The 23,823-nt window shown below is 36.7% G+C and overlaps 1 protein-coding gene across 3 annotated transcripts in view; it reads left to right on the plus strand.

Moving 5' to 3' along the window:
• Positions 1-23,065, plus strand: part of TIPARP (TCDD inducible poly(ADP-ribose) polymerase) — a 32,363-nt gene extending 9,298 nt beyond the window's left edge. For all 3 annotated transcript variants that reach the window (XM_054481505.2, XM_063661324.1, XM_063661325.1), the window contains 4 exons: positions 10,318-10,486; positions 12,157-12,317; positions 19,717-19,995; positions 20,976-23,065. In XM_054481505.2, coding sequence (XP_054337480.1) covers positions 10,318-10,486; positions 12,157-12,317; positions 19,717-19,995; positions 20,976-21,423 — 1,057 coding nt within the window. In that variant the 3' untranslated portion in view covers positions 21,424-23,065. The remainder of the gene's footprint in view (positions 1-10,317; positions 10,487-12,156; positions 12,318-19,716; positions 19,996-20,975) is intronic.
• Positions 23,066-23,823: the final 758 nt, after the last annotated feature.

A 23,823-nucleotide genomic window follows, 5' to 3' on the forward strand; every position in this document is an offset into this window, starting at 1 on the left:
TAAGTTCTGTGTATTTCTAATCATGGTCAGTGATCCTCAGTTTTATTCTAGGTTTGGGTGCTATTCCTAAAGGATAAAGCAGTATGTAGTGCATGCAAACCTTGACTACTCAAGGAATGCTACAAAAATACAGCCATTTGAGATTATGACTTTTTTCCCATGGTCTCTTTTATTTTTATCTCCTGATTTGAGACCACCAGATTCTGCATCCTTTGTCTGATGGTGATGATTCTGGATTGCATTTAAATTAGGACCTTAAGTCCTCTTAACCTTAGCCAACAACCTTTAATAATTATCAGTCTCCATTTTGTGAGTTGCAGTTGTCTATTTGTGGAAGGAAAACTTAGTACATGTGTATATCATTTTTTGCAAAGGAAAAAAAATGTATTTCAAATTGCAAGATAATTATTTTGGCACAACTTGTATGGCTAGTTCAAATTGGACACTGTAAAAGTTTTGAAAGAAACTCACTTTGTAAAAGTAGTAGAGTTTCTCTTTTATAATAAGATTGGGGTCTTAAGGTAAAGTGAGTTCGAGAGATTTTGTATCTTTGAAAAAGACCACAGTGCTGAAGGTTAAGCCATTTTCCCTTCGATTCTGGGTTTGAAATAGGTGATAGCCTGAGATCTTGGTTTTACCTCTACTTTGCAACACCTTAAACAGAAACTGTACAAGGAATAAAATACTTCTGAAGTTCACCATTTCTAGGAGCAAACAAGCCACATTTTAGATGTGAAGGAATTCCTCTTTTTTTTTTTTTGAGACGGAGTTTCAGGCTGGGGTGCAGTGGCATGATCTCTGCTCCCGCAACCTCCGCCTCCTGGGTTCAAGCAATTCTCCTGCCTCAGCCTTCCTGAGTAGCTGAGATTACAGGCATGTGCCACCACGCCCGGCTAATTTTGTATTTTAGTAGAGACAGGGTTTCTCTATGTTGGTCAGGCTGGTCTCGAACTCCTGACCTCAGATGATCCACCTGCCTCAGCCTCCCAAAGTGCTAGGATTACAGGCGTGAGCCACCACGCCTGGCTGATGTGAAGGAATTTCTTTAACAAAACTAAATAGGGCTTATTTTTATATTTATAGATTGTTTATGACAGTGCTTTCTAGGGACTGAGAATTATACCGTATACAGACTCACCACAATTTAAAATTTCTTCCTTCAAACGTTAAACCTAATCCACCCCAATCCCTGACACAGTAACTGAAAGCTTCAAATTTCTGAGATAGGTAATTCCTTGTTAATAGGGAATTTGAAATTACAAGTGGTAGGTTCTGAAATACATTTTAAAATTTTTGAAAATTAAGGATTTTATGTATAATAAATTCTGTTTGTAAAGATTTATATTCAGTCTGTGAAGAGGACAGTATTGCAGACTTGAGCTAAATATAATCAATTCAGTGATTAGGAACTCAAATTTTAGAATTTGATGACATTAATAAACTTCTAATTGTCATTTGTGAAACTTCCAATTTTCCTTGCTGACTTAGCTAGTTACTGTTACTAAGGCAAGCATAGAAGAGAGTTAACTAAGCATTCCTATTTGCCGTTTCCACACAACAAAATGTGTCTGTCTCCTGGATCTTTCTCTGCTCTATGCTGTTTACTTATTGGTAACACCCACTTGACAAGTAAAGAACCTTTGCATGGTCATCACAATGAAAGGATAAGTTCTTACAAGAGTGAGAATGCTAGAGCAGCTATTCCTTTTCACCTTCTACAGAAACCAGTGACTTTCAAGTATGTGTACCACAAAAAGTTGTGTAAGGAGTGTATTGAGAATCTCCCATGACTAAGTTGTCTGAGAAAGAGTTCAGTAAATTTGTATTCTTCATGCAAATTGAAGTCCTCTGTTTTGGTGCTATTGCCTCTGAGTATAAGGAAGGATTTGTGAGTAATCTTAATGTTGAAACATAGTACTTCTTGTAATGATTAGAAAATATGTTTAGACCACACTTACAAGAATTTCTCTTTATTACATTAGCTTTTCTTTTTGAATTAATTGGAGAATTCTTAAATTGTCCCACTTATATGACATAGCCAAAGAGTTTGGGTGATCGTCTTTGGTCTAAATTTTCACTAGCACTTGAATAGTCAGTGAAGAATGGCAAGGGTGAGGACCAAAGGGTGAACTTTGCTTGCAGTAGTGCATGTGCTTTCAGAATCTTGCACGCACCCTGTGATCTTCACAGTTCCTGCAGCTGATCAAGGTGTAGAGCGGGCAAACAGCACCAAATACTCTAAATAATTTCCTGCTGTGGTTGGTCTTTGGTTTCTGACTGTCACCTGGCTTAGCTCTTTCATTACCGGGCATTTAGAAAGTAAAAATTAGCACAGGATAAACAGTGGGTTTGCCTTCTAAGGTTTAGTTACTCATCCTAATAAAGACATCCTTGAATCTGGGCAGAGTATGTGAAACAGAGTCAGGGTAAAGTATGTGAAACCGAAGGAACTTTGCTTGCTTGCTTTCTGACATTTGGATTATCCAAATGCTGGCAGACATCACAAGCATTATGTAAAGTGTTCTACAAATTTGTTACTCAGAAATAATTTCGACTCTCTTAACTAATTGATAAAATTGAATCTATCATAGAAACTTGGCTTTGTAGAATCCAACTCCCTCAGAAAAAGTTACCAATTTAAGACTGTTTGAAAGGTTTTGTTATAGCTTATAAAACCTAGACAGTAAAAAGACTCTTTGTCTTTTCTATAGGAAGTCTTTTTCTCTAGCAATTTGTTTAAAGAACTATCAGAGTGATGAATTCTCTATATATAGTTTGCTTGTATGCATTCAAATCTCTAGTCTGCTGAAAGCTGTTTACTCATCTCTGGGTTCTTAGCATCAAATACGTAATAAGTCACCAATGAGTATATTTCTGAGTCTTTCATTGATCAGTTAGTTCATCTGGACTAATTGGGGAAAAAGCCAAAGCTAAATAATAGAAAATTCTGAGTAAAAACCTTTTTATGGGGATCATTTGTAATTTAAAAGTCAAAGCAGAAATAAATTAAGCTAATAGTTTATATCTTACTAGGCATTATTAGAAAATATTTTTATGATAACTATAACTAGTATTTATGTGTAAATGAGTGCTGAACTGAGGTATTTGAAAGCAACTTATTTTTAAGTAATTTTATCATTTACATATAGTATTATATTTATGTAGAAAAAATTATAAAAACATTTATTTTATCCCTTTTTAAGGGATGTCAAATTCTATATTCAAAAAATTGAATTAACCACTATTTGTGCCTTGAATACATGGGAGGCATTTTTTATTGTTTACTTTGAGATAAGATAGAAACCTCTCAGTTTTAAAAATATTTTTCTTAACAGAGGGGATATCTACTCTTTATAAAAATCAGTGATTGCATAATTTAAGGTAGTATAGGGCATGCTACCAATTTATACAAACTAACCTGTGCCCTCTATCCCAGCTGTTCTTACAGAAATTAAGTTTCACTTTCTCATCAGGCCATGGTTGAGAAGTATGTCTCACTTATAGTGCCTTCTGTGATCTTAGGACATATGACTGAACTTGAATAAAAGTTAAGGCTGTATGACATTTCTGGTACCTTCATGATGCAAAATTTAATCCCACACTACCATAAATAGATGGCAATGAGATCTTCTGATCTCATAAGTGTAATTTTTATTTATGAAAGATTTTAGACTTATCCACATTTTATTGGAAAGTCTTTTTGTGTTCTTTGCTTTGATCTGTAGTTTTGTAATAGAAAACAACAAAAAAGCCAGCATAACAATATTTTAGTAGGTTCTTTTCCTTAAGTAGATACTGTAATTTGCTTTTAGTGGTTGCATTGGGGCCGGTGGACTCCATTGTATGGTATTATTTATTAGGGGTTTAGCAAACATCTAGATGTATTCAAATGGCCATGTCTTAGTATCAATGTGTTTTGAGAATAAGCTGTGTTATGTTTGTTTAGCTCCCCACATGCTTTTGGAGAATATACAATTAAAAAGCTTAAAAACAGATAATCTTTTTCATTTAGGAAACTTACCTGCCTCTCTTTCTTTTATCTCTTATCCTTTATTTTTCATTTCACTGGGTTCACTTCTAGAATGACTTTTAAGACTACAGATGTCTAACAATTTATGAATCAGACATGAGGTTTGGCACACAGATAAATGTGATTTCAGACAGCATCCTTCTCACTAACTTGCTGCCTTCTTGGAATAAGAATTTCCAAGATGTCTCAGGAGGTACCAAGGGAGCAGCAACATAGAATTTTGCCTAATGATCACTTCTTCAAGAATTTATCCCGAGAAATGCATTGTATCTTAAGGTGGGGAACACTTTTACCTACCCAAAAATCTTTTGAGGTATTCAGATAAATCCATGATCTGAGTTTTATGTTAATAGTTTTACAGTGTCATAGTGTGGTAATTAAGTGTAGAATTTTAACCTCTGAGGCTGGGCGCAGTGGTTCACGCCTGTAAACTTAGCATTTTGGAAGGCTGAGGCAGAAGAATTGGTTGAGACCAGCCCAGGCAACATGGCGAAACCTCGTCTCTACAGAAAAATACAAAAGTTAGCTGAGTGTGGTGGAGCGTGCCTATAGTCACAGCTACTGGGGATGCTGAGGTGGGGGGGTAGTTTAAGCAAGGGAGTTTGCGGTGGCAGTGAGCCTAGTTGGCACTATTGTACTCCAGCCTGGGTGACAGAAGAAGACCCTATCTCCAAAAAAAAAAAAAAAGTGAAAGAAAAAGAAATTTAATCTCTGGTGAGTATTAAAAGATGTTGCTTTGGATATAAGCATTTATGAATAAGTTTTATTGCCGCCCCCCGCCAAATAAGTAGCCCTGTGCTACTTATTTGAGGCAGTGTTAGCAAAAATCTTAAGTAGCAACAGAATAAACGATAGTTTTGCTTCTAAAGAAGAAAGTTACGAATACATAGTTTTCTGAAGTTTAATAACTACACTGTTTTCACAAAATGTGTTGGTATTGTGTATGCCATGGCTTTGATTCTCATCACCTTGTAACATATTTGAAGGGATATAAGCTGCCAGATATTCCAGCATTGCTAAATGAGTCCTGGAAATATCAAAGCCAGGTATCAAAAGCCAGCTATATTTTGTTCGCCAGTGAAATTTCTTCAGCAGCAGCAAACATATCCTATCTGCTGTGCCTGTCTCAAGCCAGTAGCAGAACCTCAAGTACTCTCCACATTGCATTTAATCTTTATCTATCATTATGACATTCCGTGTTGGGAGATATTTTCACTTTACATCATAATAATAAAATAAAAGGACACTACTAATTGTGTATGGTGAGTCTACCTGATTAGGGTGTGTGTTAATTAGTTTGAGGTCACAGGCTTATCCTTGGAGAAACCCGTTAACTCTTATAGGCAGGAAGCCAAGGTTCTGAAGTCTAACTGATCTGGTTAAAACTGTACAGAGTAGGATTCAGAAAACTTTGTATTTAATCAACCTATGCCAAAGTCTGAGTTCTATGTTTTATTTCTATCACCTTCCCACTTAAACCTGCTGTACGTCTTGTAATTTGTCTTGTTAATAACACCATTATCCAACCACCCAGACCAGAAACACAGGACACATCCTAGACTCTTTTCACTCTCTTCTGCCCCACATGTAATTATCCTTCATGCAGTTAAATTTTAACTCTTAAATACTTCAGATCATTCCTACATTGCCTCCTTAGTCCTCTTTCATCATATGTCTCATGTGCAGTTCTAATAACTATAGATGGCTGTTCATAGAATAATATTGATAAATATCCTAATATTTAGCAGATGAATGGTTTTTCTCTACCTGTCCACTGCCAAAAATAAATAAGTAAATCATTCTTCTATACCACTACAATTGGAGTGACCTTTATAAAGGCAAGTCTGGATTTTGTTGTAAATTCACTGGTGTTTCCTACTGCCCATAGAATCAGGACCTAACTTCTTAACACAGTAAACAAAGCTCTTCATTATCTGGCCCAAGCCAACTTATCCAGTCCAGTTTTATCCCTTATCTCTCATAGATACATATACCCTAACCTCCCACATGAACTGGGTGTGCCTCTTGCGCACTATTCTTGTGTGCCTTGTTTGGTTAGCTTCTACACATGGAGTCACTCTGCATGTGGTGTCCTGCCTCCCGTTGTTTGCCTGGTAGCTGGACCTGGCTCACATTTTATCCACTCTGGGACAACTCCCTTGACCACCTTTCTTGACATCTTTCCCAGCAGAGGTAAGCCATCTGCTTCTGACCACCTTTGTGCCACACTTCACACTATGCTGCAAGGTTTCCTTTTCCCACTAGATTGGTGCTCTGTGTCATTTTGCCTTTTTCATTTTCTTATGGCCAAAGCAGAGCCCAGTACCAAATTAATGTGTCTACTTTAAATTACTTTGCTTTTTTTTTGGTCTCATTTTCTTCTTGGTTACAAACACTTTATAAACAGAGAGACTGCCTAAAATGGTTACACTCTTTACTGAGCTCCCAAGTGTATAAACCCAAGAGCTATTTATCTGAGAAAGAAGTCGTGTTCTTACTATTTTGTTTCATTTAGCATCTTTTTCTTTTTTAGTTTTGGTTTGCATTCCAACTGTTTATTATTCATGACATAGGTCCTTTTTACTTTCTTTTCAGGATCTTAAATACTAAGATATTAGTATACTTATTAAAGAAATGTGTGCGGCATACTTTCTGACTTAGTGTGGGTGTTGGTGCTCTATGCGTTGGTAATGTATGTCGAAAAATGTTGGCTTAATTGATATGTGTAGATATTTGTTGAATAAGAGGAGAACCATTGTTATAAAGCATCTAAATTATGAGAATGGGCGTCCTTTTCAGCATTTTAAATTAGTGTTGTATATGGATTCTTATAGTGGGATGTGTGGTGGTGAGACGTGCAAAAACAGAATTGTTAATATTTCAGCAATTCAAGTTCATTCTTCCCTTAATAGCAAAAATCAGCAGTCTGTTCACAAGGTTTTGTTTTCTTCTGGTTCATGATAGGGCTGTATCTTAGATAAAACAATACTGATGGATTTAGCCATCTGATACAAATAGCAAGATATAAATCCTACTGTATCAGTGGCTATCACCCATATTCTTTTTTGGCCATCCCTCAGTAGAGATGCCTTTAGGCCAGATGGGGTTTTCATCCACAAGGATTATTGCACTTTGCTTTTACAGAGACACCCCCAATCTCTAGCACTGTCTCTCTTGCTCAGTTTCCAACATCCTGTATTTACTGCTTTGACTCTAACTTCATCTGCTCAATACTGTAAATTCCTAACCTTGTATCTTAAGGCTCTGACACCCTGGACTTAAACATCCTCAGTTTGTTGCCTGAAGTCTCTCACATTGCTTGTTTTACCCCCTTATAGGAATTTACAAGTTCCCATTTCCTCATCTCTCAGATACCCCTGTTTAGAAGGTCTCCTTTTCCAACTACTTGTACCAATCCTGTCTCCACCCGTCTTTCAAGAAGCAAAGTGCTTGGAGACCTCTTCTTCCTTGTTCTTACAGCTCTTTACTTACAGTGATATTTCCTGTTAAACTGCTCCTAAGATTCTTTTTCTTGCAGAAAGCTATCTTGGATTGATAAAGTAAAACCTCTTAATTTTCCTGACCTTTATCCATTACTGGATGCCAATAACCACCTCCTCTCCCATATTGCTGCATGTTTATTTGTCTCTTATTTCCTGAATGTACTTGCCACTGATGAATTTAGATAGGCAGATGTACTGCTTCTTTGGCTTACATTTTGTTAGTTATTCCTTTCTTAACGCCTCTATAAGACAGGGACTACATCTGTTTAATTCTTGTATTGCCCAGTAGAGCCCACCATCATGATTATCACACATAGATGACTCATAACCGCTTTCTGATAATAGGAAACAATAGTTTGATAAAGAAGAGTGTGGTGGCTGTTGAAAATTTGGCATCCATATTGCACACATTTATGCTGATGCAGATTGTGGAGAAAAAAACCTCTTGGCTTTAGATTTTTAAAGCATTCCCTGTTTAAGGGAGAGCAGGTGGTAAAATTAATCTTACAAAAAGATAATTTAATGTTTTTCAAATTTGTGATTTTGTCTCTGTCAAGTTTAGAAAAAGCATATTGAAAATCAAATAGAGCTAAAACAGTACTTTGATACATCAATCCAAAGAACAGTTGATTGTAGTAAATTAGGATTTGTCGTAGAAACTTCATAATGCCCAAAGGACTGACATGCACAGAGAATGTAGCAAAAGCTGCAGTTGTAGATGTCTTTCTCATGCAAATCATTATCTATGAAGTCTCAGTAATACAGGCTTAAACAGAAATTGCTAGAGTGATGTCCAGAATAAAATCTGACACTAAACAGCAGAAAGCATTGGCTGTTTATATTATAATGCATGTTAACATAATAACTGCTGTTCTAAGAACTCCTTAAAGGAAATACTGAGGATTTGTGACTCATAATTGGGAACAGTTGCTGGGCGATAAGCTTAAAGGGGGAAAAATATGTTTAGAAACTTGAAACAATCTTAACAGGGAGAAAGTTTTTTATCCCACTTCCCAATCATAACATCAGATTCTCCTAAAGTTAATGAAAATTGCTTAAGGCAACTCAATATGAAGTTTAATTTACGCATAGGAGTTCCAGTTTACAGGACTTTTTTGTTTTTTTGTTTTGTTGTGTTTGTTTCACTTTTTAGGATTTCCCAGAAACATTTTTCTATTTGAATTAAATATTCCTACTTACCATAAATCATTTTAAAACAGCGGCCAAATATTATTTTAAACTACATTATATTGTCTTATTTCATACTTAATAAAAATTATATGTTTTTGAGACCATATCCAACTAGTTAGTACTCTTACTAGGCAAGAAGTTTGGGGTTTATTGGCAAGATCTTTAGGAATTTTAAAGGAGTATACTGCTTTTTGTAAGTTCCATACTTTTTGGCTTCATCAGTTGGTTACATGATTGTTTTTTCAGTGTAGAACCTGATTCATAAATTGTGAACATTGGGATAGAGGATGGCAAGTATTTATATAATCCGTTTTTCAAATATTTGACTGCAGAATTTTTTGTGCACAGAATACCTGTTAATAGTTTTTGAAACAAGTATTCCAAGAGCAGATTTTGGAAAATGTGCTAGCTAGCAAAACCCGTAGATCAAATTTTTTTTTAAGACAGTTTTGCTCTTTTTGCCTAGGCTGGAGTGCAGTGGTGCAACCGCAGATCAAATTTAATATCCTTTTCAAAATCCTAATTTACAGCAAGGAAATAAGTTAATTATTGGGAAAATCTTTCTCAACACCTAGACTTCACATGTACCAGTCTTTCTGAATGCCTGTAGATCTAGAGTATTTCCTGTGTTGTAGACATCCATTTAGAAGTCTGTGGTAGACTATGCTACAATGTCTATGCTGCTATCATATATTTAATTTTTTATATTTTCTTATAGTAACTTTCAAACATACACAAAAAAGAAAAGAGAGAAGAGTATAATGACCATTATGCCAGTTATTTGAAATAATGGTTCAAATATTTCAAACTCTAGGTGAAGTTCCATAAAAGAGGAAACACAAATGTTTTTATTGGACTACCTTTTATAAATTATTAAATGAGTCTGATTCATATAGTGGGACTTCCCTCCAACAGTATGGAGACATTTGTAAAGGAATGATTCAGCAGCAGTCAACCAGATAATAAGATGACCAAAATATTCTCAAAGCTAAACCTTATAATAATCCAAACTATTTTTTTCTTCATGTTTTGTCAACATTTTTCAACCCGCAGGATAAAAGATAATATTGATGTTGGGTGGATTAATACTGGCTTTATCTGGATTCATTTTATTTTTCCCTTCTTTTATTCTGTCTTTGATCAGGCAATACTGTGTATTCCTGTATTGGCTCAAGTAAACTGATGGCCTCTGAAAAAAAGATCAAGCTTGAAGAGAAATTTTCTGTCTATGTTTAGTTTCTACATAGCATCATAGTAAAACTGACTCCCTGATTGGCTGAGGCCAGCCCACTGTAGAGTGGAGGGTGGGCTTATTTTGATTGGGTTAGGCCAGTGGTGCTGTGGGGTTAAATCAATCTTACTATAACTCCATGGCCTAGAAATTTTGGTCTTGATTAGAAAGGGCATGTAGGAAATGGATGCTGTGGAAACAACCAGCAATAAATATGCTTTTACTCCAAGTAAAGCAAGTTTTGAAAATTCTACAACAGGCTATGCTATATATTTTTAATGTCCAATGATATTTTTAGATATTTTTGTTTTACAAATTTATTAACAAGTTTTTTGTTTTTTGTTTTTTTTTTTTTTTTTTAGAGGACAAGAATTTTGGGCAGATTTGAATGCCATGAACGTGTATGAAACAACTGAATTTGACCAGCTACGAAGGCTGTCCACACCACCCTCTAGCAATGTCAACTCTATTTACCACACAGTCTGGAAATTCTTCTGTAGGGACCACTTTGGATGGAGAGAGTATCCCGAGGTATTTACAGGTTCTTTGTTGACAAGTACATTTTTCAAATTTTTTTTTCTTCCTGTATTCTTTTATTCTTTCTTTACAACAATGACTAGGCAGAACTATGCATATAATCAAACAGCTTATGAATATAAAATTGACTCATTGATACAAGAGAACTTTTCTCTTTTTCTTAAAATTTATTTCTTTCCATTAATTTGAAATCCAAAGATAGCATACCACTATTATCAGATAAATAAAATGCTTTCCACAGAATCTTACATTATAGAGATGAAATACTTTGACCTGTTGCCACCTGTGGAGTAATTTTCACGACATGAGAATTGGTATAACTTTTGATTATATCTGGCTCCCGGGCTTATGGAGATTGGATCAAGTGTTACACTTAGCATTTTAGAAGCCCAATGGAAACAATCACTCATGTCTGTGGAAGAAGTACTTGAAAATGTTTATTGAGCTGTGGTCAGGGAAATCAGTTATTTACAATTTTCTCCTATGTGCACTTGCATCCTTAGTCTGAGACAGTGATAATAGCCCTTCAGTCTCAAAGCAAGATTTTAAAATGATGATGGTTTACTTTGCTTCTGAATGACAATTCTGAGTCGTTTAAACACCCTCAAATGGCCTTTAGAGATTAATTTCACATTCCAAATATGTGACTTTTTCAATTTAAGTTCATTTCCAGCATTACAAAAGGGGGGAACAACTTATCTACCTTTCATTTTTAAAGACAATAGCAAAAGAAGAAAACCTAGTATGTTAATTATTGTAAAACACAATATTAAACTAAGTAAGCTTAAGTAATCACTAGTATCTACCTTCCAAAGAGAATACAAGGCTGTTTAAAATGTACTCTCAGAATACTTGGTAATCACTAGTTATCTACCTTCCAAATAGAATACAAGGCTGTTTAAAATGTACTCTCAGAATACTCAGACTGATCCTGTGTTTTTCCTCTGAGAAGTTTTTTGGGTTTAGAGCTTGAACTTTATATACCACCACCTTTTCAAATTTTATTCATTTATTTATTTATTTTGAGAGAGAGGCTCTTGCTCTGTTGCCCAGGCTGGAGTACAGTGGCACAATCATAGCTCACTATAATCTCGAACTCCTGGGCTTAAGCAGTGCTCCTGCCTCAGCCTCCCAAATAGCTGGGACTACAGGTGCATGCCACCATACTCAACTAATTTTTAGTTTTTATTTTTTGTGGAGACAGGATCTTGCCATGTTGCCCAGTCTGGTCTGGAACTACTGGCCTCAAACAATCCTCCTTCCTCTGCCTCCCAAAACGTGGGGAGTGGCTCACAGGTGTGAGCCACTGATACTGGCCAACATCACTATCTTTAATTCCTCTTTTGAAAACTCCCTTAAGAAATATTAACGAAAACTCTCTATGATATTATTAAGGCTCAAAATAGAATAAAATAGTTCCCTGGGCCCCACATGTTTTGTAAGGTGGAAATCCATGCTTTATGAACAGGGAGCATCTTTCCACCCTACATACTTGGAAGGAAAAAAAATCTTAGCATATAAAGGGAGTTATTTAGACTCACTGTACTTTATTGAAATTCCTGTGAGGTTAACTTTTGCCTTTGGTTAATTTTCATTTTTAACCATGATTATTAACTTTCCTTTTTTTTTTTTTTTTTTTTTTTGTTCTGTTTTCTCCTCCATAGTCTGTCATTCGATTGATTGAAGAAGCCAACTCTCGGGGTCTGAAAGAGGTTCGATTTATGATGTGGAATAACCACTACATCCTCCACAATTCATTCTTCAGGAGAGAGATAAAAAGGAGACCCCTCTTCCGCTCCTGTTTTATACTGCTTCCATATTTACAGTAAGTGTCGAGTATAAAGTCTCAATATTTACTCTCATTTTATGTAAATGCATTCCTGAATACTAGAGATAAAAAATAAATTAAGAGTCTACCTTGGTTAGTACCCCTAGAATGTGAAATTCCAAATTATTCTTTGGATTTTAATTCCTCAACAAGTTGGGTGTAAATAAGCTACAATAAATCCAGTTAGACTAGAAGAATGAGTATCTTATTGGATTTTTTAGAGTTAACATTTTTCCACAACTAAATATAATTGTGTCTGGAATGAGGCACAGAACTTGCATTTACCTCCTTCATGGAAGATTTTTTCCTTCCATGAAACTACTTTCAAGATGAGACCCTTCTATGTTACAGGACAACTTAGCCAAACTGCCAGGGCAAGTGAGGAGAGTCCTACAAGGTGATTTCTTGTTTTCCTTTTACTTGAGGGAATTTGAATGGGGAAAGTTCACCTTTTCAAATAATTTACATTCTCATTTGCTAGGTAAGCCACCTCTTCTTGTGATACTCACTAAAATTACTTGTCATACTTACTAAGAATACAGTTTCTTAATGTAAGGTTAGGACTGAACTCACCCTTCTGAATTGTAGGTGAGCTTTTCTTCCATTTTGCCAAGAGTTGTTTCTTCCTTTGGTCTCCAGACAACCCAGTGGCACATCTTTATAGATACCAAAAGGTGGGGCACATTACCATTCGCATGGCCACCTTTGAAAATTAGTATCTCTAGGGAAATCATTATCTACTCCAGTCAGATATGCTATTTTTAGAGACTGATTTTGGAAATGATATAGGTTTACTTGGTTTTATGAACTTTAGAGGTCTAGCGTAATAGTTGGTTTTTTTGTGCTGATCTTTGAGGAAAAGATACCATTTTTATATTCCTGTTTTTATTTTAGCTCAAACTGTTTTCCCTAAGTTGTTATGGCAAAATCTTAATGATTCTAATCCCATGTTTGGAAGGGGAACAGTAAAAACAAAATACAAATAAAAATCCCTGAAATGATCAGTATCCAAAAGAAATTTGTAGTAAGATTAATCTTAGAAATATATATTGGATTGGGTTAAGTGTGTTCTTTCTTCTAAGTGCCAGTTTGAAAAATTTTACCTTATAGGTTTCTTAAAAAATTAGAACTAGTAAAAATGCCATTTCTGTGATTTTACTAGCACAGCTGGAGATAGTGTCAGTGTCCAGTAGTTAGGAATATATTGTCCTCATGGTGAGATAGTAGAACTCATTAGTGAGACCAGCAGCTTGGCATGCTGAGCCAATCAAGCAAGATATAACTTCTGTGTGAGGGTAAGAATGCAAGTTCTGCATTGTTGGAAAGTTTCAGTGAACGGTGAAAATGCATCTGTTTTTATCTCATGATAAGTAATTACGGAATATGCCCTCCTCCTCTTTTTTTTTGGAAACTTAGGCTTGTTTTGTAAAAGTATGAACTATAAAGATAATATAAGCAGCAATACAATTAATGCCACAAATATGCCTTCATGATACAGGCATATCTTGTTTTATGGTGCTTTGCTTTATTGTACTTCACCGATAATTGTGTTTTTTACAAATCGAAGGTCTGTGGCAGCACTAGGTCAAGCCAAATCTATTAGTGCTATATTTTCAACAGCGTGCGCTCATTTTGTGTCTCTGAATCACACTTTGGGTATTCTTCAGATATTTCAGGCGTTTCATTATTATTTTATCTGTTACGGTGATCTGACGGGTGATCTTTATGTTACATTTGTTTTGGGGTGCCAAGAACAGCACCCACGTAAGACGGCAAAGTGTTCAAGTGAAAGGAATAGTTACACATCTCTAACTTTAAGTCAAAAGCCAGAAATGATTAAGTTTAGTGGGGAAGGCATGTCGAAAGCTGAGATAAGCCAAAAGCTAGGCCTCTTGTGCCTTAACATTAGCCAAGTTGTGAATACAAAGGAAAAGTTCTTGAAGGAAATTAAAAGTGCTACTCTAGTAAGTACAGGAATTATAAGAAAGTAAAACAGCCTTCTTGCTAATAGAGAGAAAGTTTTAGTGATCTGGATAAAAGATCAAACCAGCTACGACATTCCCTTAAGCCAAAGCCTAATTTGGAGCAAGGCCATAACTTTTTTCAGTTCTTTCAAGGCCGAGAGAGGTGAGGAAGCTGCAGAAGAAAAGTTGAAACCTAACAGAGGTTAGTTCATGAGGTTTAAGAGCCCATCTCTGTAATATAAAAGTACAAGGTGAAGCAGGGAGTGTTGATGTAGAAGCTGTAGCAAGTTATCCAGAAATCTAGCTGAGATCATTGATGACGGTGGCTAAACTAAACAAGAGATTTTCAGTGTAGACAAAACAGACTTATATTAGAAGAAGATGCCATCTAGGACTTCATAGGTAGAGAGAAGTTGATGCTTGGCTTTAAAGGACGGGGCTATCTTGTCAAGGGCTAATGCAACTGGTGACTTTAAGTTGAAGCCTAGGGCCCTTGAGAATTGTGCTAAATCTACTCTGCCTGTGCTCTATAAATGGAAAAAGTGTGGATGACGGCACATCTGTTTATAGCATGGTTTACTGAATATTTTAAGCCCACTATTGAGACCTGCTCAAGAAAAAAAGATTTATTTCAAACTATTACTGCTCATTGACAATGCACCTGGTTACCCAAGAGCTCTAATGGAGATGTACAGATTAGTGTTTTCATGCCTGCTATACAACATCCATTCTGCAGCCCATTTATCAAGGAGTCATTCTGACTTTCAAGACCTCCTATTTTAACAGTATATTTTATAAGGCTATAGCTGCCATACGTAGTGGTTCCTTTAATGGAGCTGGGCAAAGTAAATTGGAAAACTTTTGGGAAAGATTTATCATTTTAGATGCCATTAAGAACACTGTGATTCATGGAAGGAGTTTAACATACCAACATTAACAGAAATTTGGAAGAAGTTTATTTTAGCCCACATGGATGATTTTGAAGGGTTAAAGACTTCAGTGGAGGAAGTCACTGCAGATGTGGTGGCAATAGCAAGAGAGGTAGAATTAGAAGTGTAGCCTGAAGATGTGACTGAATTGCTACTATCTCATGATAAAACTTGGATGCATGAGGAGTTGCTTCTTTTAGATGAGTAAAGAAAGTGGTTTCTTGAGATGTAATCTACTGGTGAAGATGCTGTAAAGATTTTTGAAATAATAAAGGGTTTAGAATATTACATCAACTTAGTTGATAAAGCAACAACAAGGTTTGGGAGGATTGACTGCAATTTTGAAAGAAGATCTGCGGGTAAAATGCTTTCAGATGGTACTGCATGCAACAGAGAAATCTTTCATGAAAGGAAGGGTCAATTGATGTGGCAAATTTCATTGTCTTATTTTAATAAATTGCCACTGCCACCTCAACCTTCAGCAATCACCACCCTGATCAGTCAGGCCATCATGAAGGCAAGACCCTCCCACCAGCAAAATTACTGCGACTCACCAAAGGCTCAGATGATTGTTAGCATTTTTTTAGCAATGAAGTATTTTTAAATTAACGTATAAATATTGTTTTTTTAAAGAACGAATGCTATTATGTACTGAATAGACTATGGTATAGTGTAAACATAACTTTTATATGCACTGGGATACTAAAAAATTGTATTACTCACTTTACTGTGATATTTGCTTTATTGCAGTGGTCTGGAATAGAACCCTCAATATCTACTAGGTAGTCATATATTCATAATATGGGCTTACAAGATAACAAAAATAGTTACTCTTTATTTTCCTTTTTCTTTTAAAAATTTTCTATTTTAATCTTTCTTTCTAAAACTGATAATCAAGTATAAAGTAAGAGATCAGCAAATCAAAGAAATATTAGGCAGATAAACTTCAGTGAGAAAAGAGCAGAGAAATAGCCAGTCCACCAGGGTGGGATGGGTAAATGCAGTGATCCTGTCTACTCTAGAGTGTGGGGCTGAAGGACCTAGTAGGGAGAAAGATGAGGGGAATTGGTTCCAAAAAGCATATTTTAGAAGTAGATTCCAGAGGCTATGATCTTAGCCAGGGAAAAAGTTTCTTTTTTACGTGGTTTTTGTTTTGTTAAATTTTTAAAACTTTTTTAGAGACAGAATTTCCTCTGTCGCCCAGGGTGGAGTGCAGTGGTATGATCATCATAGCTCACTGTAACCTCGCACTCCTGGGTTCAAGTGATCCTCCTGCTTTAGCCTCCCAAGTAGCTGGGACATACAGGTAGATGTTGCCATCCCCAGCTAATGTTTTCTTTTTTTTTCTTTGGTGTAGAGACAAGGTCTCACTATGTTGCTGAGGCTGGTCTTGAACTCCTGTCCTCAAGCAGTCCTCCTGCCTCAGCCTCCCAAGTAGCTGGAGTTACAGGCATGATGTTTTGTTTTTAAGTGTTATTAAATGCAAAGGGTCAAAAAAAAAAAAAACATAGGTGTTAAAGAGGCCACAATTCTCAAGGAATCAGATGTCTAAGAGTAGAAGGGGTGGGGTAGGAAGTTGACTTAATTAATGAATTTTCTACAAATTCAGCTGTTTTTAAAAGGTTTCTCCTGCTTTTTAATGGGGCTGATAAACAGGAGTTTATTCTTTAATAATCTTAGAATACTTGAACTGAGACTGTATAAGCAAACAAAGCTCAGGGGTTTGGCGGTTCAGTGCTTTCAGATGAAAGAACATTTATCCCATGCAGTCACCTCATGGTCATGAGAATGCCTGGCACAGTTTTCTTTAATCCCCCCTGAAAAGGATAAAATGAATTAATTTGTATTTCATCGCTGAAATTGGTTTAGTAAACATCTTTCAAAATGGTAAGGGGAAGGAAGGAGAGTAATAAAAGGTGACTTTGGATTCTGAAATTTCATTCTTCAGAGATCCTTGTGTAGAAGCTCAATTCCCTTTGACTTTACCTCTCTAGAGAAGGCTGGTGTCGGTCTGTGAAACATGCAGTATATCTTTGGAATACCCATGCAGTGAATACAAACTCATTCTCAGAAAATAAAGGCACATTTGTAACTGCGCTTGAAACATTTTTTTAACCCATGGCTACTAGAGTGTTGAAGCCCATCAGACAGGATGTGTATATGCATTTTTATGTTTTAGGCAAGTTAGGATGTTGGCTTGTTACAAGTAAGCATCTATGGGTTGGAATGGATGTTAACCATATACATCGTCCAGTTTAATATCTTAGAATGGATAGGATTTATTTATCTCGGCTCATCTTCAAGCATATGTTAGTAATAACAGACCTCCATCCCCCGCAAAAAAGGAAAAGCTATATTTGAAGATTTCATTTTATGGAACGGGTCCATAGTAGTGATATCAGAAAGAAAAGGGGCAGAATCTCTTCTGTTGTCATGGCTAGGTTTGCTGTACAGGCTGACAGTCTAAAACCTCTAGAGGAGAGTGTTTGTAGAGACTCTTACCTTTCTCTTTCAAACCAGAAGCCTGTGTTGGTAACTTCAACCTCTGATAATAATAGAAAACCTAGTGGGCTGGGGACTTACCCTTTTCTTTGCAAAGCTGGATAGAGGGAGGAGCTATTAAATAAAAATAAGGGGCTTATATTCTTTGCTTCCCCACCATTCCTCCAGATTAGTGATGGCTTTTTAAGGAGTTACAGATATTTGAGAATCTGATTAAAGCAGTGAGACCTCTCTTCAGGAAAGTGTAGCAGTGAAAAATGTACCATTGTACCAGAAAAATGTATCAGTACTGAGGATCCAAAGGAATCTGTGTGGGCTCTGAGAAAATGCTACAGAGGACAAGGACTGTTGTGCCTTTTGTTGTGAAGGTTGGAGAAACCAGCAGCACTTTAAATCTCCCCCTGTACTTAAAAGCACCTCGCAGATTCAGTAAGCCCTGGATCCACCCATCCATCCAGGACTCTGTCTCACAAAGAGACTTTGAGGCACATTAAATTGAAGGCACAGTCACTTGTAGAAGGCGGGGGTTAGAGACGGCAGTCATGCTTCCATTGCTTTTAGCTTCTTGAAAGTCATCTCTTAAAAGACTATGTGTTGATGATGATAATGCGGTGGTGGTGGTGGTGGTGATGGTGGTGGTGGTGGTTGTGGTGGTGGTGGTTGTGGTGGTGGTGGTGGTGTCAGGCAGAACTAGGTTGGAATCCTAGTATCCTGTCGATCACTTTCTAGCCTTGTTTTAAAAATATATATATATAAATTGTGAAACATATGGAACTGAAAAGAGTATGAGATTAGAAACTATCTAGATGGGTCTGGCCTAGATTCAAATTCTGTCTTTGCTCTTTGCTAGCTATACTCGGGCAAATTATTTAATCTCTCCAAACCTCAGTTTCTTCATTTGAAAAGTGGGAATAACCAAGTCATCTTACAGGGTTATTGTGACAATTAGTGATATTGTATGTAAAATGGCTGGCACATAGTATTAATTGGTTATGATTATGATGAGAGAGATGGTCAGCTATGCTCTTTGGAGATGAGACACACAAAGTTGTAGTCTCTGTGTCACAAAGCTCTTATGAAAATTTCAGTTTCCTAATCCATTTTGGCACACATTATTACTTCCTTGTGACCAGTATGTGCCAATGAGTGTTATAGCACCTGGCCCTGAACTAGGTCTCAGGGTCAGGATTTCCTTGCTCTCCACTTCTTCTCTTTTTCTCCATTTTGAAATGGCCAAGAAATATGATTTAAATTTAAGCATTTAACTAGGCAGGAATAAGTAACTTACCAAAGCTGCTGCTTATCTAAAATCATTGTTCAAAGTAACAGACATGAATTTAAAGGCTCACGGATATGCATTCTGGTATCTAGAGTTTATAGTAATTAGCTCCATCTTAAGCACACTCAAAGCTATAAAAGTTGAATAGTATTGGTGGTTTTGTTTCTATATGTGATCTTAGAAAATGAAGCAAATGTCAAATATTAGCATTCAGGTCCTGCTCCATGATTTTTGTTTGTTTTTATACAGAAATTAAAGTAGCTTTTTTTTCTCCCTATAAGCTCCCTCCTTGCTGCATGCCTTACTTTGTCTCCCACCCACACATCCTTTAGTAATGAAATCTTTTCTGCTTAGTATCAGCACATTTGGAAGAAAACATATAACAAAGTTTCTTTAGCTATAGGTAATAAAGAGGAGTCTAGGATTCAAAAGTAAAGGTATTTGTGAATTGGCTCTTGCTTGTTTGCCTTGTAGCTATACATTCCAGAGTTTTCTCCACAGGAAGGAGGCCCAGAGAAGGCTAATAATAGGTTATTCATGTACAGGCAATGTTTGCTCCAAGACTTTTTTTTTAATTAAATAGATAGCATTTTTTACTTTTTAAATAAGTACTTAAGCTATACAGATTATAATATTAAGTAGACACTGATATAGAGCACTATAATGTGAGGTGTACTTATTTCTTAATGTTTTACATTGATGTTTCTTCCTCTCCATTTTAGGACACTTGGTGGGGTTCCCACACAAGCTCCTCCACCTCTTGAAGCAACTTCATCATCACAAATCATCTGCCCAGATGGGGTCACTTCAGCAAACTTTTACCCTGAAACTTGGGTTTATATGCATCCATCTCAGGACTTCATCCAAGTGCCTGTTTCTGCAGAGGACAAAAGTTATCGAATCATTTACAATCTTTTTCATAAGACTGTGCCTGAGTTTAAATACAGAATTTTGCAGATATTGAGAGTCCAAAACCAGTTTCTTTGGGAGAAATATAAAAGGTGAGTCAGATGTATGAAAAGTTCAAGACGGCCGGGCGCGGTGGCTTAAGCCTGTAATCCCAGCACTTTGGGAGGCCAAGGCGGGCAGATCACGAGGTCAGGAGATCGAGACCATCCTAGCTAACACGGTGAAACCCCATCTCTACTAAAAATAGAAAAAATTAGCCAGGCGTGGTGGCGGGCGCCTGTAGTCCCAGCTACTCGGGAGGCTGAGGCAGGAGAATGGCGTGAACCTGGGAGGCGGAGCTTGCAGTGAGCCGAGATCGCGCCACTGCACTCCAGCCTGGGTTGACAGAGCCAGACTCCATCTCAAAAAAAAAAGAGAAAAGTTCAAGAATCAAGAGAGCTTTATTGTAGCCAGTGTCAAATGAGGAACATAATAGTAAACATTTGCACAGAATTTATGTTCATATTTTCTATTAACTGACATGTAATCCTCATAACAGACATAAGTAGGATTATTACAATTTATATCCTACAGAGAAGAAGAAACTGAGTCACAGAAAGCTTACTTTGCTGCAGGTCATGCGGCTATTATGATATGGTGCTGGAATTTGAACCCAGGCAGTCTGGCACCAGAGGCCTTGCTCTTAATCCCTTTACTGTGGTGCCTCTGAAGTCAACAAACTAATGTAGGACAAACGGAGGGAATACATTTAGATATCAGGAATCTCAGAATCTAAGAGACCCTCAGATTGAAGGAATTAGGCAAGGAGGGCATCCTGAGGAAGGAAAACATAGGAGAACTCTTAATAGATTTAAGATGAAAGAGAAAGCAAGTGAATGATTGGTGGAGAAAGAAGGAAAAGGCCTTTTCTACAGTGGAAAGATAAGTTTCAACTTTTAATAGGATCTTTGATGGCATTTTGCCCTTGGTAACTCCTCATTAAAACCATAAAGAGAAGTTTATGACTACATCATGCCTGTTAAATTGACCTGTATTTCATCCTTCTGAATTCCCTGTCTGTTCTTTCCATTAGGAAAAAGGAATATATGAACAGGAAAATGTTTGGCCGTGACAGGATAATAAATGAGAGACATTTATTTCATGGAACATCCCAGGATGTGGTAGATGGAATCTGCAAACACAACTTTGATCCTCGAGTCTGTGGAAAGCATGCTACAATGTTTGGACAAGGCAGTTATTTTGCAAAGAAGGCAAGCTACTCTCATAACTTTTCTAAGAAGTCCTCCAAAGGAGTCCACTTCATGTTTCTGGCCAAAGTGCTGACGGGCAGATACACAATGGGCAGTCATGGCATGAGAAGGCCCCCACCAGTCAATCCTGGCAGTGTTACCAGTGACCTTTATGACTCTTGTGTGGATAATTTCTTTGAGCCTCAGATTTTTGTCATTTTTAATGATGACCAGAGTTACCCTTATTTTGTTATCCAGTATGAAGAAGTCAGTAACACTGTTTCCATTTGAAAAATCTTGGTACTGCTAAATTATTTGATATGAACTCAATCCAGCATTTGTAGCAGGTTTTGAATGGGTGGGACTGGGTGGGGAACAGCCTTGGACATTAATAGGGCACTTTTCAGACCCATTTTTTAAAGTGCTAGAAAATGCTTTTTTTAAAAAAAAAATACAAGTTTTAAAATGACCACTTACTCTTTAATTATTTACTAATTGTTAGTGTACTCAGTGTGGAAAAGACTACAGATTACACACTCTTTTCATTCACACTTGTACATATAGACAGCAATGTTATTAGGAGCATTAAATTAAAAAACTGAACAGCCTAATTTAAATGTGGCTTGGGCCTGGTAGAAGTTTGACCAAATGGAATGGAGGCTGTGAGCAATGTGAGGATTCTATTTATTTATTTACATTTGATAAAACTTACTGGAACTAGTACTACCATGCATATTCCCTGTCCAAAGCATCACTGCTTTGGTATAGTATAAGTTCATGAAATTCTGGTGGGTAGAAAGAAATTTTTATTTCTATCAGCAGTACTAAAATATATCAGCCAACCAGAGAACATCAGTGACTTTAACTTCTGTAGAGTTTGCCCCAGAATTCAGAGTTCTATTTAGAGGAAGTTAAAACAACAACAACAAAAAACAACCATTTGAAAAATTTTTGTCACCAGCAAAACTTTTCACTAATTAGTGATATGAAATGTGATTTTTGTGTTGTTAAACTTCAGCTTTGGAAAACTCAGTCTCTTTCATTATCATCCATTCCAATTTGAAGGAGTTGGGCAGCTAATTTGGTTAAAGGCAGTCTTGAGGGTTAGAAGTATTACTTTCTTTTCGGGTTCCAGACCTAGCTTGTGACTGAAAGTTTTAGAAAAAGGAAGTACATCTATAGCCAAATTGATAAGGTTATTACTGTGTTTTGCACAAAGTATATTAGCAAAAGTATTTGCTGGAATTATTGGTAGATGGCAGTCCCACTCCTACACCTGCTTTGTCAGATACAGCTGGGTTCCCTGGCTGACTCTGTACCTTACTTACACTACTTACTTAATGGAAACACAAACTTGGAAATTGTGCCAGTGGTCCAGCTGGAGCACAACGTTTGGTGAATATGCTGTTTCCTCAGTTCAGAGAGGTAGCAACTAGGTAAACTCCTTATAAAAAGCAAATATGTGGATTTACAAAAGTGAAAGTAGTTGTTCACAAAAGAATTCACCATGGAATTCTTTCAGATACCAAGCTCTCCTGGTAATGTTTGTGGTTATATCATTTACACAAAACTTTTCAGGAACTTCTGTGTTGTTTAAGCAAGATGTATCTATACTGATGTCTCAGTGAATCAGTCTGTTTATTAAGCACTTATCAGGGCTTCCACACAGTTATTTATTTTGCCCTAGTTAATCCTGTTGTTTGCTGCCATTGGCATGAAATGGCCAACTGTGGCTGTTACAGTTCTTTCATTCAATTATAACTTGTAAACCAGTGACTCCTAATCTTTTTCAAGTTAAGACACCTTACCATTGCTTATTTGGTTTTATGAGACTTGTTCCTTTTTTTCTCCCTAAGGAAAAAGAAAGCTTTATGACATATTTATTTTTTTAATAAAACTAAGCAAAAATAAAACTTATGGGAATTCTTTAAAATTTGTTGTTGTTTTGGTTCCATTTAAGATTACTGGATTAATACATAGTTGGTGATCTGTGAATGTTGATTGGTTGGTTAAATGTATGATTGAGTGACTGAATGAACAGACCTAACCAGAACTTGCTGCTTAAACTTTTCTGCAGTGTGAATCTACAGAAAGTACATTATCCAGCAGTCCACTATCATTTACAAGAGAAGAGTCAATATTTTATTTTGCGGGTAATACTTGGAGGAAATGGACAAGTTTTTTTGTTTTTTTTTTTTTTTTTGAGACAGAGTCTCGCTCTGTCGCCAGGCTGGAGTGCAGTGGTGCGATCTTGGCTCACTGCAACCTCCACCTCCCAGGTTCAAGCGATTCTCCTGCCTCAGCCTCCTGAGTAGCTGGGATTAAGGCGACCGCCTCTGTGCCCGGCTGATTTTTTTTTATTATTATTTTTAATAGAGACAGGGTTTCATCATGTTGGCCAGGCTGGTCTCAAACTCCTGACCTCAGGTGATCTGCCCGCCTTGGCCTCCCACAGTGCTGGGATTACAGGTGTGAGCCACTGCACCTGGCCTCCAAAACTTTTTGAGCATCAACATGATAAAGAAAATGCTCATTGGAACATATCAGATTCTGGATTTTCAGATTAGGAATGTTCAACTGGGAAATAACACAAATACCTAAAAACCTGAAATCCGAAACACTTCTAGTCCCAGGTGTTTCCCATAAGGGAAACTCAACCTGTATCAGCAGACAGCTGCAGAGAAAAACATA

This window comes from Pongo pygmaeus, chromosome 2 (genome assembly GCF_028885625.2).
Source record: "Pongo pygmaeus isolate AG05252 chromosome 2, NHGRI_mPonPyg2-v2.0_pri, whole genome shotgun sequence".
Classification (NCBI taxonomy): domain Eukaryota; kingdom Metazoa; phylum Chordata; class Mammalia; order Primates; family Hominidae; genus Pongo; species Pongo pygmaeus.